This window comes from Cynoglossus semilaevis, chromosome 19 (genome assembly GCF_000523025.1).
Source record: "Cynoglossus semilaevis isolate Cse_v1.0 chromosome 19, Cse_v1.0, whole genome shotgun sequence".
In the NCBI taxonomy this organism is placed as follows: Eukaryota; Metazoa; Chordata; class Actinopteri; order Pleuronectiformes; family Cynoglossidae; genus Cynoglossus; species Cynoglossus semilaevis.
The window spans coordinates 17,306,321-17,322,346 of NC_024325.1; the positions used below are offsets into that span (position 1 = coordinate 17,306,321).

At 46.5% G+C, this 16,026-nt stretch overlaps 1 protein-coding gene across 1 annotated transcript in view; it reads right to left on the minus strand.

Annotated features, from left to right (window-relative positions):
* The window catches only part of LOC103395719 (ryanodine receptor 1-like), a 42,696-nt gene that overhangs the window by 16,608 nt on the left and 10,062 nt on the right, over positions 1-16,026 (minus strand). The window contains 45 exon segments of the mRNA XM_025065758.1: positions 534-668; positions 759-818; positions 904-1,074; positions 3,501-3,515; positions 3,844-3,936; positions 4,049-4,136; positions 4,267-4,510; positions 4,596-4,916; positions 5,011-5,141; positions 5,245-5,326; positions 5,443-5,554; positions 5,776-5,902; positions 6,000-6,060; positions 6,247-6,296; positions 6,439-6,560; positions 6,639-6,706; positions 6,787-6,902; positions 7,177-7,300; positions 7,399-7,474; positions 7,553-7,630; positions 7,708-7,848; positions 7,926-8,015; positions 8,116-8,194; positions 8,288-8,451; positions 8,528-8,668; positions 9,119-9,209; positions 9,295-9,515; positions 9,602-9,771; positions 9,882-10,002; positions 10,090-10,201; positions 10,445-10,631; positions 10,724-10,859; positions 10,939-11,033; positions 11,119-11,251; positions 11,330-11,444; positions 11,533-11,806; positions 12,048-12,191; positions 12,284-12,395; positions 12,502-12,702; positions 12,791-13,330; positions 13,740-14,175; positions 14,255-14,481; positions 14,570-14,656; positions 14,783-14,945; positions 15,036-15,196. Of these exon segments, the coding sequence (XP_024921526.1) occupies positions 534-668; positions 759-818; positions 904-1,074; positions 3,501-3,515; positions 3,844-3,936; positions 4,049-4,136; positions 4,267-4,510; positions 4,596-4,916; positions 5,011-5,141; positions 5,245-5,326; positions 5,443-5,554; positions 5,776-5,902; positions 6,000-6,060; positions 6,247-6,296; positions 6,439-6,560; positions 6,639-6,706; positions 6,787-6,902; positions 7,177-7,300; positions 7,399-7,474; positions 7,553-7,630; positions 7,708-7,848; positions 7,926-8,015; positions 8,116-8,194; positions 8,288-8,451; positions 8,528-8,668; positions 9,119-9,209; positions 9,295-9,515; positions 9,602-9,771; positions 9,882-10,002; positions 10,090-10,201; positions 10,445-10,631; positions 10,724-10,859; positions 10,939-11,033; positions 11,119-11,251; positions 11,330-11,444; positions 11,533-11,806; positions 12,048-12,191; positions 12,284-12,395; positions 12,502-12,702; positions 12,791-13,330; positions 13,740-14,175; positions 14,255-14,481; positions 14,570-14,656; positions 14,783-14,945; positions 15,036-15,196 (6,615 nt within the window).

Sequence of the window (16,026 nt, forward strand, 5' to 3'; positions counted from 1 at the left end):
CTGCAGCACAGACAGGAGGGAAAATGAAATTGTTACGACAGAAGAAGGAAAAGATGATTTCATTTATAATAATACCAGAAATAAAAAGAGGCCTGTAGAGGGCAGTAACGCACCTCACAAGATTGAGATCGGCTGAATAAGTCCAAGAAGGTCTGTCTCTGTCTCTCAAAATGAAAGGCTACGCACTTACGCACTGCTGACAGGCCGCTAAGTTAACATGAGCAATGCTAAGACACCGCTAGCACATGCGATGCTAACAAACAAGAACGTCTGTCTGTGCAAAATGTGAGAGGTTTTCCTCATTTTTTGATGAAAAAGTTTCCACAGGACGAGACGTAAATAAAACCATGGACCAGTTCTGTTTATGTAAATAAAAGAACAGAGCTTTATAATGTGATCTTAGCATCACCTACAGGCCAGGGAAGGGATACTGACTTATAATGTGATCTTAGCACCACCTACAGGCCAGGGAAGGGATACTGACTACAGACTTCACCTTAATAATAATTCTTATTGCTGTGACATCTACTCACCACCTCCAGGTGGTAGAGGACGGCAGAGACCTCCTGCACTCTCTTGACCACCTTCTCAGGTGCATCGGCATCTTCAGCTTTTCCTGCCATCTCCTTATACAGCGCCATCTGCCAGCGCATGGAAGGATTGTCCACCTTGTCCACGAAAAAAGGGAAACAGGAGCAATTAAAAAAAAAAGTTTGCTGAAACTCACAGTACATGCAGTAACTGAGGAGGACGCGTACCTTTCCCTGGAGATGAAGGTTGTTCTGCAGGAACTCTCGGACTTCTTCGTCTGTGTCTCTCTGTCAGGTGTAAAGACACGTCATTGTCCTGAGAAGGTTCTGATGAGATTAAAAAAGCTAAAAAGTCCAGGTTAGATTAAACTACCAGAGAATATCTGATCTTCCCGATGTTGATGAGCTCCTGGTCTGCAGGAGAGCACATGTTCAGGCCGATGGGCAGCATCTTTTTCAGCGCCGCCACAATCAGCGAGGTCTGCACCGAGTACCGATCCCCGCGCTTCTTTTTCTTTGTCCGCTCGGTGTCCGAGCCGCCGCCCTGAGGAGGGACACAGCAGATCAAAACACATTTGCAGCGACTCCCTCACCGGCAGAGGAACAGAGCAACGTTCCCAAGGAGTCCCTGTGTGGAAACATGACCAGCCACGGTCAAAGTCCGGCAAAGTCGGAACCACGGAGGAACAAAAACCACGTTTTCAGAGAAGTTGGTCCAATAAAAACTAAAATGTGCAACTTGGTGAACCACCTGAACTTTCATTTACCAGGCAAACACACGCAAAAGAATAAGAATTGTTTTTTTTTGCCTGTTAAATTAATGTTCAGTTGTGGTTTCAAACTACAGACTTTAGATTTTATTGTATTTCAGTTAAGTGTACCAGCTTTTCTAGAAAAGAAAGGGTTTTGTCAGGACAGAATGACAGTGTGAGGCGTGAACAGAGTTGGTACGACTGTATATTTATCACATAAATGATAAAAACTAGGAATCGTTCGATTGTTTGTTTGTTTTTTTATGTCCAAACAGAATCACAGACGTGGATATTAGTTTGTTACTGACAACATAATAAATGCTTTTACACCCGAGACACTTGGTTTCTCTGGGCTCCTTGTGTTAAATGTGAAGACAAACGGGGGGAAATTTACTGTTTTTTTGTTTTTTGTTTAGGTTCCTACAGGAAGTGAATCATTGAATCTGATTTAATAAAACATGCAAATGAAACTCAACTTTCCATTCGACTACAAAAGGTTAAAGGCTAAAACACCGCAGGTTTTACAGCAGCCAAAGTTCAACAGAATCAAAATGAGGTTTCGTTAAAACAGGGTTTAAAATTCAAGTTATTATTTTTTTTAGTCGCAGGCCGTTAAAAGCACAAACCCAGAGTTAAATAAAGACGACATCGCTGCTGTTCAGTCCTTCTGCTCTTTCTGGATTCCTCCAAGATTGATGAGAATATACGTGTGTGTGAAGGTTGGAAATATGGAAATACTAAATATATGTAACGCAGTGATGGAATGTGACTGGACTTTAGGCCAAACTCAGTGGGAACTGATGCTCTTCATCAGGCCTTCTTCCTTTTAAGGCACAAAGGTCAGAGGTCAATTGTTTAGTGATTATTACTGAAGACAATGTGTGGGAAAAACTCAAAGTTTGTTTAGTGTTTGTCAAAGAAACACTGCTGTTATTCTAGTGTCAGAACTGTCCAATCAAATTCATCTGAGAGACTTTAAGAACCTCCTTTTTTTTTAATGGTTATATAACAAATCTAACTCGGTTTGTTACTAAAGTAGAACGGGGGTAAAAAGCACTGCAGGGCAATATTTTAGACAGTAAGTGTGAATTAATGTCATGGTTAGGTTTTTCATCTGAGCCCAAATTTAAAGAGGCAGTCCAAGAATTCTGCTGCGGTGACATTAAGCATCAAATCACATGTTAGTGTGGGGGGGGGGGGGGGGGCGGAGGGGGGTGTCAAGGAAACTACACCATGATGGACCATGATATTTCCAGGGAGGAGAGGAGAAAGAGCACAGAGAAGACTAACATCGCCTCCTATTGGCCAAAAAGCTGCATTGCAAAAGCTACAGATCAGAACAGTCCTTCAATGAAAAGAAAACCAGGAAACATCGGAGAAGACTTGAACTCAGCTATGAAGACGAAGGACAAACGCAGTAACGGGACGATGGCGCTGGTCTCCGCGGGCCACCTGGGCCTCAGTGCGGAGTCCGGCGCCATGAGCCCAACTCTATAGCTGAGTACTTTCATCAAACGCCTCCAGACTCCCCTCCGTCACACACTGGCAGGACGGTGGACGGCCCACAGACGGGGCCTGTCCTCGTGTCCGGTGATCCGTGGTGAAAATGATGTGAGTTTGTCTCCGGGTGAAGTAGTGTTGGTCAGTGTGTGTCGGTGTGTGTGTGTGTGGAAATAATCAAAGAAAATCCTATTCTCCTTAAGTACTTCTAAATTAAATGATTATTATTATTATGTTATGTTTAATTTCTTTTTTTTATGACTGTGAATCAGTTCTGCTTCTCTGTGCAGTTTTATTTCTTCTCTACATATAAAGAATCACATTTGGTATCTGTCTTCAGGGAGTCCAAGGATTTTGCACCCAACTGAGCGTAAGTCGATCCTAAAATTCATTTGACATTTGTCGTGTGTACTCTGTACATATTCTATAATTACCTCGATGTATTTATAGCCGCGACAAATTCCCTCAGACTTTTGTTCCAGTCGTAACAATCTACAAACTATTCAGGACTGAGACACAGCTGCACGGAGAGGCATCTGTCACTGCCGTGATCAGCTGTGCTGCCATGTCTGTACGAGCACGTATGTATGTGTGTGTGTGTGTGTGTGTGTGTGTGTGGATCAGATGTGCCAGTGTGTTGGAGAGGTTGATGAAAAGCTCCCCCCAGAGTGAAGTGCCATGCGGTCAGCATAGCGGTCGTGCAGGAACAAAGTCTAACCTCTGAGTCCCCGCCCTGGAAACCCAGCCGCAACCCAACAGAAGAGGAGCAGGGACAACCGGAGAGAGAATATCGTTAACACAGCCGCTCAAGGTTTTCCAACCAGAAGTGCAAACCTATACGCTTTGAGTCCTGTCAACACGCAGCCGCTCTTCAACTCAGAAGTGAAAACATTTTTGGTTTGAACCAAGAAAAAAAATAAAGTGAAAACCACAGAAGAAATGATAAAAATCCCATCAGTCAGTCGTTACCTTTCTGGTCTCAGCTCTGGGTTATCAAATAACCTGAGACGTTATTGTCGATCAATACAGAGTGATTTGATCAGTCACACTCTGAGACTCACCTTGCTCATTTTACTCTTGCTGTCAGCGGTGAGGAACGACATGTTATTGATCTCGTTCATCACCACAAAGTTTTGTTCCTCTCTCTTAAAGTTCTGTCGAAAAAAAGAAAATTAAATCATTAATTAATTAATTAAAAAAACCGCCAGTGTGAATCAGCAGCTGCCACAGGTGTGTTGATCTAATGGAGCTAATGAACCAACTCACATGAGATTTGGACCAAAAAATAAAGACCGCCCCCACCATTCGAAAAAGCTCCTCAGCATCGGGGTCTCTGCACGTCAGCCACCGGGCTCTGAAAGGAACAGGAAGTTTGACTGACGAGCAGGAAATGTTGAGGAACAATGTCCAGAACTTAGAGATGAAATCACAGAATCCTTGGACGTCACTCTATCGTATCACGTGTCACGATCAGGACCCGTTACCTGTTGTTGTCCACATAGCGAATGAGCAGCGGGTAGAGGGCGTACAAGTCTCTGCACAGGACGGCGAACTCGTCACGTATGGTTCCATCCTCTTCGTCATCTCCCTCCGACTTGCCCTCCATCCTCAGGTGGTCTTCTTCAGCCACCACCTTCGAGGTCCGCTTCTTCAGCTTCTCCATGGTGGGGATGAAGTGGGATCTGAGCATCTCCGGCTTGGCCCGGCTCACGATTGGCTGAGAAAAAACTGGGAGAGAAAACAAATCATCTCATTGGATATTGAATAAATCTCTAAATAAATGTAAATGTTTTTTTAAATGTAAGCGTCTCACCAGCCAGCCTCTTCATCCAGGAGGCTTCGTCGATGCCCAGGTTGTTGACTACGATCTTCATGATGCTGCCCAGCAGCTGATTGAGATGTTCCGACGTGACCTCGGTGCAGAGACGTCGCTCCATCTCTGGGGAGTTCTCCTGTCCTCTCTCCCACCAGCGAGGCAGGTAGTTGCACAGCATGGGCAGCGTGATCTCAATCACATGAGGCATCTCGGTGTACCGGGCCCCGGACTCGGCCAGGTCCCCGATCTCCTTCAGCAGAACATCCAGCTCTGGTATGTCTGGACAGAGTTCCTGGACCTCGCTGGGGAGACCCAAGACTGGAACCACCAGGGAAGAGTGACAATCACCTTAGAGTTCAATTCTATATCACTGAGGGGTGAGGTGGGGGGGGCGGGGGGGGGCCGCACTCACTGGCTCTTTCTCTGGGCGTCTTCGTGGTGTAGACAGAGAAAGCGTTGAATTCATTCAGATGTGGTTCTAAATAGGCCACAGGCATGGCCGCTGCCAGGTGAGCCAGACACTCTCCCAGAGCCGGCCTCTGTCTGGAATCAGGACAAACAAGTCCGTGTGAAAAAGAAAAACATGTCTTTACGGCTCCTTTAACTCCACGTGTTCTCAGTGTGTGTGTGTGTGTGTCTGTGTCACCTTTCCACGTGTGGATTCTTGACGGTCCCTAAGGAGTAGATGCTGCACATGATGCGATAGCAGGACATCTGTAAATCATCCACTGTTCACAAGCAGACAAACACACGACAAGTGTCAATATATACAGTACACATACAGACAAAGGTCTATATATTTATATATTTATATATATATATATATGGTTGGGAGAAAACACACAGATGACATCGTCTCCAAACTGGTGCTGAGCGATGTGGTCAAACAGAGAGGTCAGCACCGGCAGCAGGGCGATGGTGGTGTAGTTGATGTTCTGGGACACGCCTTTGACTTGCTTTGAGGGGAGAAGCAGAACATAATGATGGAGTCAGATCATCAGACTGTTAATACTCAGCTCACTTTAGGCCCAGTTTTGTAGAAATATATAATCTACTCTCTGTTGGTCGTTTTTAGACACTACAGGGACACATGTAGGCGTCCATTTTGCAGAAAATGTGCCCTTTAAAAAACATGGAAGGAAAGTCTACTAAGAGTCACATTCTCTCTGTTTCTGACCTGATTCCCTTTGGAGACTTTGCCCAGTTTCAGGTTCTCCACCATCTTCTCTATATCATCTGCAGCACTTTCAAAAAACGACCGCAGTCCTGCTTTTACGATCTCCGGCCCCGACTTCATTACAGTCCTAATAATAAAAAAAAAGAATGAAATAATGTAGTAATTTATTGTAAGAATAAATCCTTTCCAAGATGTGTCTTTGAAATAAAAACATTTTTGCAAACCTTGCATCCAGTGACCGAGCCAGGATGTGAAGACAGTTGACGATGGCTGTGGCGTCAGTTCCTGCGTCCGCACAAATGAAGGGTGTTTTATGAATGAATTGATTTATACGGATGAGTACCAGGGTGAGTCAGAACAGCACACAACTACACACAGTTACAGTGACTAACTAGAAATGTTAGAACCAGCTGTGGCTGAAATAAAGACACATCACAAAGACACAGCAGCACCGAGGGAGCGACACCTTACCAAAGAGAGAGACTCTGTGTCTCACCAGTGCCGCCATTTTACAGAAGATACTAAAAGGACAGGGAAGAAGGAGGACAGTGGGAAAGAAAGAACGTTCTGGAGAAATAAGTGCTGACGGACAGGAGCCAAGAGGTACGATGAAAAACTGTAACAAATGTCAGTGTGGATGGGTAGAGATCAGAGCGCTCTCACCTGGCAATCATCTCCTTCTCTTTGTTGGAGGAGTGACCTCCACTGCCCAGGACCTTTGCAGGTGTGGACAGGAAGTAAAGGCAGTGGTTTTTGAAATTCTGGTTAATGAGAGGCATCAGGATCTGAGGGAGGAGCCAGAAATGTTAGTGTTTTAACAGGGGTAAAAAACAGCGTTAAACAAGTTAAAATAATGACCTCACCTTGGCAAAGAACTTGATCTCCTGCTCATGAGGAGACTTTTCCACTCGTCCACTGCTGACAACAGCCTCTGTGGAGAACATACGTGTGTGAACGTGTGACCAAGCCATGAAAGTTGAAACCTGATGTACTGATCATTTCTGCCAGTACCGAGATGAGCGATGAACTCCTGAGCGATCTCCATCCACTTCAGCAGCTTCTGCAGGAAACCATAAGCAAACCTCTTCTCGATGGAGGAGATGTCGGACTCCATGTCTTTGAGGCCCCTGAGAATGAAGTCAGTGTCAGAGAGTTACACGTTCATATGATCACTGTGTTTTTTTTACTTTCAATAACTGGATGATTTCAGACTCTATTTGTTGTAGAAATGTTGTTTCAAACTCGCTACAGTTTGTCTCCAAATCACTAATCTTACTCCAGGATAATATAATATTTGTTGTAGAAATGTTATTTCTCTCCAAATCACTAATCTTACTCCAGGAAACCATCAACCTTCAAGTTTTAAGAACGAAGGTTCAACATCTGGAGTTCCGTCAGTACCGTGTCACAGCGTATCCATTCAGCTGCAGGAACTTGAGCAGCTCGTACGCCTTCTCTCGATCTCGGGCCTTTTCTTTTGCCGTGAGTGTGTCGTAGGGCACCAGCAGAGGGTGTGTCCCACCTCCTGCACAAACACAGGCAGACCACCAGAACTCACTGACACTGCAATAAAAACAAACCAAAAAAACAATCCTGCTGTTGGTCACAGGCGTGCGTTCCCACCTTTGGCCTGCAGCTCCAGCTTCTTCTTCCGTCCCCAGGTGTTGTGATAGTTTTCTGCCAGTTGCTCGGCCATCGACTGAGAACAGATCACATCGTGGGAAACTGTCCGCTTTAAGAACCTCAGACTTCTGCTCTAGAGCCCTGACAGTCTTACCTGGAGGTCTCTGGAGAGAGCCATGTGTGTGACGTCGATGGGCTGAGGGCTGTAGCCATGGCTGGGGTCGTAGGTCGCCTGGAAGAGAAAGTCGTACGACTCTAATCAGCACACGAGCTGTGAGCAGAGCAGATGTTGTGACTGCGTCTCTTTACTTGAGCCGTTTGAGAGATTTTTCGCGAGGCCGCCTTCTTCTTCTCTGACTCCTCCTCCTCTCTGGCCTTGTCCAGATTCCACTCCCATGCAAGCATGGCTTTGATGGACTCTTTGATTGGCCAGCGGTAAATCTCTTTGTCCTGCCAGAAGAAACAGTGATGAGACGCGAGGACGGATTCTAAGAATAATCAGTGAAGAACGAGAGCGGAGGACCAACCTTCTCGGAGAAGGTCTTGTACGGTCTGAGCATGGGATGAGTTTTTGCATTCTCATCCAGGACCTCACCATACGACCAGTTGTTCTGGATCTAAAATGTTCAAACACAAACACCTCCATAACTAAAAGACTCTTTTTTTATATAGTATAATCCAAAATAAGGACGCCGTCCCTGTATGAGGACGCTCTACCTTTTCAAAGGCCCACTTGTCGTGTGTGTATTCAGCATATTTGTTGATGAAGGGATCCAGTCTTTCTGGGATGATGGTGCTGCAAATGTAGGAGTGAAGTAGCACATGTTAGTTGTCAGTGTCAAAAGTAGATTTTTTTTTTAATGTATTGCCTTAAAGTTAACCCTCTGACTTTGTTGTCTCCACCGGTTTAGGATCAAAGTTTCCCTCCGCATCCACGGAGGCCTTCTTCTCCGTTTTGGAGGAGTAGCTAGCATCCACGTAGTCCGGAGGAATGGCCCCAGCAATGGCACAGAGACAGGGCATGGACATTTTGAAAATCTCAGCATCAAATTTCTGAAATTACAATTAAAAAAATCATTTTTAATTAGCAAATCTAAATGATATTTCATAGTAAACAGACATGTACCACCTTGTGTGCCAGTGACTCAAAAATCCCCCAGAACAGTTTGCGGGTCAGATGCAGCTCCTCCTCTGACGCCACCCCAAAGTTGGCCCAACCATTAGGAAGGCAGTAATATTTCCAACAGCGCTCATAGTGATTGGTCAAAAGCTGAAAGTTACCAGAAATGGATCGAATTAAAAAGGAACAAAGGATTTATACAGTGTGATAAACAGTAACTGATTTTTTAATTACTGAAAATAATTTGCATTCTTTCATCAACGTGACAGTGACGAAGAGGACAATTAAATACTCTTCCACTGCAAATTAAAAAGGAACAAAGGAACCTGGCAGAACAATTAAATACTTTTCCACTATACAATTCCTAAAGTTAAAGTAAGATCATAGCAGTTAAAGACGATCTTCAAATGTGTCTTTTCTTCAATTCCTAAAGTTAAAGTAAGATCATAAAATTTCACCACACACACATTATGTGAAGTGGGATTTTTCCAAATTCAAATTTAAATATTTTCCTCAGCTTATTAAAGGTTTTGAAACACTGGTCTACAAATGTGATTCTACATTTGTCATCATTTCTCCTCATCATCAACCTCCTCATACCTTCAGTGGCATCTTGGCGTATTCATTGAGAATGGGAACGTCAAACACCAGCCGTCTCAGCAGGTGCTGCAGCATGGAGGGACGTAGATGTCTGCGTCAGAAAAAAACAAAGTTGATCCGTGACAGAAATATCTCCACGCTGTTAACATGTTCACGTGACCAGGACTTGAACCCACTTGCACAAAGCCATCAAACACTCTTCAATGATGTCCCTCTGGGCCTTGGTGAAGGCTCTTCCACGAGACAGCCTGTAGATGGTGTGCAACATGGAGTCGATCATTATGGCCCTGTGGTCACTGCCGGCAAAGAGCGGCGCACATTTGGTGATGAGAGGCAACACAGCAGAGCACAGGTAACGGTTCAGAGCCAGGGCCATCTCTGTGGTGCTGAAGGCAACCTGAGGACCAGAGCAGAGGTTCCAGATGTTTAGGCTGTGAGGGCAGAACAGGAAGAGCACGGACGGCGACTGCGTTGGAGCCTCACGGTGTCCAGAGAAGCTGCAGCTCTCATGTCAGGCAGGAATCCGACCTCCAGCACGTGGAGCAGGAAATCCTGGTTGTCAATACCGTAGACTCTGTCCAGGAACAGCACCATGGGGGCCTTGTGGTCCGGGACAAAGCTGGCTGACATCTTTGGTTCAATTATGCTGTTGTCTGACAAAACATTTGAAAAAAAAAAACCAAAACAAATATTTAGAATTTAAGTCAACGGCTGTGAGAAGTTTCTCGTTTGATCTTTGACTGTCGATAAAATGAACCCTGACCTTTTCCAAAAGAAGGGATCTGTACCGGCAGGCTGATGACCCCCACCAGATCCTCTATCTGGACCAGAGACCTGAGAATGGCTCTGATCCTCAGAGCTTCACCTTTTCCTGCCTGGATCAGCTGCACAGACAGAGGGGTCACTCACACAACAGTTCAGTGACATTTTATATTTTCATATTTCGTTTTTATTTTGATTTAACATCTTACGTGCATCTCCGGAGCACAGCGCCCCAGCAGGTCGATCAGGGCGGAGTAGAAAGACATGATGGAGTTTCCCAGGTGAACCCTGTTCTCCTCATGCTGCTCCTCTCCTCCAAACCTGTGAAGACACACATACAGTAAATACAGCTGTGAGAAAATATCAGCAGCACTGACGTATCACCGTATTTCACTTCATGACACTGTAACAATATTCTAGATTTTTTTATCACCAATTCCCAGTCAAATATCCCTGCTTTCTTCCTGCAGTATTTCACAACATTTCACAATTGTAGCCCCTGTATCGTGATACGATCGTATCCTCAGATTCTGGCCAATAAGCACGCGGCTCTGAACTACTTACATGGGGAAGCGTCGGTCTTTCTTCACCGAGGGTCCGTCCCGTGCAGGATCCTCTGATATTTTGATGGCCTCTTCTATGGCAGCCAGCAGACCGTTGCCTCCTTCTCCTCTCAGGGCCGGACCGAAGCACTCGGGCCTTCGGATGAGGAGACGCACTACCACGTTGGCATTTTCTTCTACGCTTTCACCTACAGGAGGAAGAGAAGAGCAACTGTAATGAGGGCGAGGAGGCAGAGAAACTGTGACAACAAGTGTGTGTGTGTGTGGAACAACGACACACCGTTGACGAACACGGCAAAACGAAGAAAGTCCAGGTATTTCTCTCCCCCACATGGGTTCCAGCCGATGTCGGGGTAGCCTTTGGACAGCAGTATGGGACAGCTCTGCAGCCCACATCCAGCCAAGTACTTCACCACCTGAGACCATTACCATCATGATGAGGAGGAGGAGGAGGAGGAAGACAGTTGAGGCCAATAGTTTCTTTACTACATTTACCATCTCCAGGTCCTGCTCCTGCAGAGCCAGTGCAAGTTCATTGTTGTCGATACACGAAGCTGCGGCTACGTCCAGGGGGGTGGAGCCTCGCATTCCTACAGACACCACATCAAAGTCTGGAATTATCACAGGTCAGGGGTTAACCTCTGGGATCAACACTTGAACGTGACGCAGCGTTACCGAGACCAATGCCACTGTTCTGGAGAAGATAACTGAGGTGGTCGAACATGGAGCGTTGGTTTTGGCGACTGATGCGACAGAAATAACACAGGAAGCGGCAGCAGTTCGTCACCACCCGCGGGAATCTGATCTCCTGTCGGAAGACGGTCCGTCAGGAAAGTGAATCCTTGAGTTGTTTTAATGTTGTGGTAACAGAGGTCGGAGGTCATACCTTTGAATCACCACCGCCCAGAACATTCACCATCACCTCCATGACAGTTTCATGCATCCCCAGAGCTCGCATCAGGTTGGGGTGCTGATAGAAAACTTTGTTGCTCATGATGTTCCTGAGAAAGAAAAAAAAACAAAATTAAACTGAACGAGACGAAGAAGATGAAACCAAGATATAGACCTTAAAAAGACTGGGATTCAAACCCGATGCTTTGGATGATGAGCCTCTCCTCCTCCGGACCCATCTGTACGATGAGCAGCGAGCGGATCTGACCCAGGCACTCCAGCAGATCCATGGTGTCCTGGATGGACACCCGGTTGATGGTGTAGGCCTTGGGAAGAGCTCGTATGAGTTCGCCCAGACCGTCGTACTGCCTGTGCAGGAGGCTGAACATCATGCGAACCAGCTCAGGGTTCTGGATGTGTGACTCCTGGGCCCAGTGGATCATGGTGTGGGAGATCAGCTCCTGCAGAGTGCCTTTGAGTCAGACCACATAACGGGTTAAAGCAGCGTTTCCTAACCCTTTGGAGGCCACGGCACATGTCACATCAGAAAAATCCCATGGTGCACCACCAGGGAAAAATGTCCGTAAAAGTATATGTAATGAAACACTACGTATACAATGATCTTCAAATTCCAATTTAGTCCAAATTTACTGACTCAGTGTGAACTCTGGGCCATGTTTTTGACCAGAGGTGATTCAGTGTTTCAGACTCACTTGGTTTCTTATCCTCCTGTGGCTCAGAATCTGTCTCTTCCTTCTTTTGTCGGAATTTTTTCACCTTCTCCAACAGACGGAGAAGTCGTCCACGGAGGGAATTATCCACCTCTGACTCTTCCTCCTCCTCTTCAACGTGGACCCCTGAGGGTTAAAACCATCAAAACCAGGTGACGTCAATAAGACCAGCTGTCTTCAATGGTTACAAAAATACATACATTTGACCAAAAACCTACCACAGTGGAAGAGCAGAGCGTTGTGAAAAAGCTGCAGGGCGTCTCGAACTTCCTCAGGAACAGGACAATCTTCATCCTCCGCACAGTTTTTGAAGTTCATCAGCATGTTGACCTTTGACAGAACAGAGAAGTCAGACAGGAAGGAGAAAAATAAAGAAACTTCTGCTGATATTTTCAGGATTTCTTTTTCATTTTTACACCATCCTTCTCACTCTCACCTGCTCTTGCGGAGGCGACCTGAATTCACGGGTCTTGCGGGCGGTCTCGGCCGCACTCATGGTGAAGGCCATCATGAGTTCGTTGTAGCGCCGCCTCTGGTTGGACTGTATGTCGTTGACAAACTTGTCTGAAAAGGCGATGATGGCCTCCACCCTGTGACGCAGCTCACAGTCACAGAAGTACTGCAGCAGAGTACACACCTGCAGTACAACGAGTACAGGGAGGTAGTACTGTGACGACACCAACAGTACACGGTGGAGCTGACACTCCTGACACTGACACACGTACCTGGAGTTTGACAGACTCAGGGAGCTTCATCTGGAAGAGTCCTTGATCCAGATGTTCTTCCACAGCTTTCACCTCCTTCTCCGTTTCCTCTGCTCCTTTTTCACCGTTCAAATGTTCGGACTCGACCTCACCCTGCTCCGTGAGAGGTTCCATCTCCTCCAGTTCCTCCTCTTCTTCCATCTCTTCTTCATCCTCCTCTTCCTCCTCCTCATCTTCCCCTAAGCCATCGTCCTCAGACGCCTCCTGCTGCACCTCCTCCCTCACCTTTGGGGGAGGCTTCAGTTCCTTCTGTTCCTTCACCTTGACACTCTCCTCGGTGTGCTCCTCTGTTTTCCTGCCACTGAAGACCGTGGGCTCGATCATCTTCAGGATGTGAGTGACATCTTCATCGTTGAACACACCCATGATGAGGAGGGTGCTGATGAGCTTCAGGATCGGAACAAAATGGAACTCCACGCTGCCCCCTACAGGATCTCTCATGGCTTGACCTCCGTCCTGTACCGCCTCCGTCAGCATGTTCAGAGCTTTTGTCTTCAGCACCTGGTGAGAGAAACAACATCAGAAAAATTTGTCTCAAAATGTTGTAACAGTTTTATAAAAAAAAAACATAAAAATGGACAAATTTAATCTCCTTCATTAGAAGTGTATGTTGGTGTGTTCCCCCAACCTTCATCTCCCTGTGCAGCCAATCAGAGTGTTTGGATGACATGTTAAGGTGCTGTCGAACATCAAGCCTACTGGTGGCAGACGAGTACTACAGGTGTACATTTTAACAGTGCTGTGCAGACAAATTTCAAGCTTATTTAAAAAGTATATTTTTGTTGTTAAAAATGTGTATAAACGTTACTTAGCACTAGGGGGCAGCAGAATCGGGTTTGGCTTGTTATGATCAGAAGTGTTTGTTTGTTTTAAGTGCTACCATCATTAGCCAGTAGGAGCAGCGCCTCACCTCCAGGGGTATAACTGGACTCAGCGTGTAGATGTCTGGATCTGTTCCCACAAATCCGACGGAAGAGAAATGAAGCTTGGGGCGGAGACAGGTGGTGAGGCCGACCCCTGGTAAGGCGTGACATTTAGCGTAGAGCGTGATGCTGCGCGTCTCATCCGTCATCGGAACAATGAACTCCCTGTTGGTTCCCAGTCGGTTCCTCTTGGCAGACTCCAGGTGCATGCTGATCAGCAGGTCATAGAACCCGCTCCTCATTGGCCCAGGGAGGTAGGTGTTCTCTATGGCGTAAAAGAGCTGGGACTCATCCACGTGGCTACAAAGGGCGTGGGCCACGCGGTTGTTGCCCAGAGCGCACACACAGCCGTAGAGTTTCAGAGTGTGGTAGTGGAACGTCAGCAGGTCCATACGCTCTGAGAGCTCCAGGATGTCGATACACCTGCAAAGAAACACGGCACAGGAGTGAGGACCTCTGACCAGAACATTTAGACCGGAGGTTTACCACAGAAGGTTCTGACCTGTTCTCCTCTGGGATGTGCAGGGCCATCATGGTCAGGGGCTCCTGACAGTGGACCACCCAGCCCAGCCTCTCACTGGCACGCCCTGTCTCTGGAGCCAGGAAGTGGTTGGGCATGCGGCTCCATATCACGGGCGTTAACATCTGAACGTCCAGTCGGGGAGGGCACTGGGGGACGGGGTTCTTGCGTTCGCTCCGAAACATGGCAGTAGAGATGGGCATGATGTTCTGGGGAGACGGGTCACAGTGGAAACGTTTGACGCTGAGACAACAGTGGTGCAGAGGTAAAGTGTTCTCTGAAGATTCACAGACTGACCTTCAGTTTTCCGAGTTCAAATTGAATCATATTCTGACTCGAAGGAAGGACAAAGACGGCAGGGAAGAGTTTTGTGTTTGGTTCCACCTGTAGGACGTGAACATTGACACGTCTGCAGTTAGAGAACGAGATGTTAATGTTGACACGTCTGCAGTTAGAGAACGAGACTGAAAAGGAACTAAGACAAATTAAAAAAAAGAAAAAATCACACACCTGGTAAAATGTGTTGATCTCTTTTCCATTAGTGGTGAAGGTCATTAGTCCAGTGTCCAAGTCAACGAGACAACCAATGATCAAATCCTCCTGACTAACCCGGGTCTGCTGAGAGCTGCCAAACTCCCCGCCCCAAACCATGTAGCAGTTACTGCGTTTGATACTAACAAAGACAGACAGAAGTAATCAGAGGCAGATCACCACGTTATTAATATATAAATATATAATATATAAAACATATGTTCATATATACCTGTCATGAATGTTGCCTTTATCATCGCCTACAGTGACCGTCACGTTTCTCACTTTGCTGAGGTCAAAATGAAGGTCGTACTGATGATAGTCAGGGGTGATCCAACCCACCCAGACACCACCAGGCTCCTGCCCCGCAAAGATCCGCACCGAATAATAATACTGGAAAAAGAAGGAGAAGAAGAATAAAAAGATAAAGAAAAAGAAAAAGAAGAAGAAGAAGAAGACGTGGTGAGCCATAAATCTCCTAATAAAGGAGCACTCAGTTCAGTACTTCTACCACTCTGCTGTTGGCTACAGTATATTCATTTTAAAAAATTCTATCTATTTAAAAATATATTTTAATGTATATTGCATTTTATGTGCCATCTTTTCTGGGACTGGGTGTAGATGTGAATGCAGTCGTGGTCCTACTGTGGTGGTGCTGAGGATGATGTCCATGTCGTCTCTGTCATCCGGCACCACGTCCTCCACCAAGCGGGGCATGGTGGGCACGACAGGTGGGGGCGTTATCAAAGCAGCCTTCTTGGCCTTGAAGAGGAACCTGTGGAGGACAGGGGCAGTTAGACTGAGACCTGTTCTCCTGGTAGGGCAGGAGAGAGGGGCAGGAGTTAATACCCCTTCTTCTTGCTCTTCTCCGTGGAGGCGTCCTTCTCATTCTCTCCATTCTTGACGGCGGGGATCTCCTTGGGCACGGACGGCTCCTTCTTCTCCTCCTCTTGCTCTTTGCGAGTGGCCGACTTCTTGAGTATTTCAAAGTCGGAGTCGGGGTCGACCTCCAGGACTTCGTCTTCGGGGATGGTCATCGTGCGGGTGAGAAGCGTGGTCCCTGCTGGAACTTTGAAGGTCTCGTGGAACTCTATGGGCATGCTGAGTCTGAAGAACAGCAGGTCCGTGTTGGAGTTCTGGGATCCATATGTTTTGTGGGTCACCTTGAGACAAGGGGCAGTTTCTACTGTCCCGTCCACACGGGACACCTAGTGGAGACATAA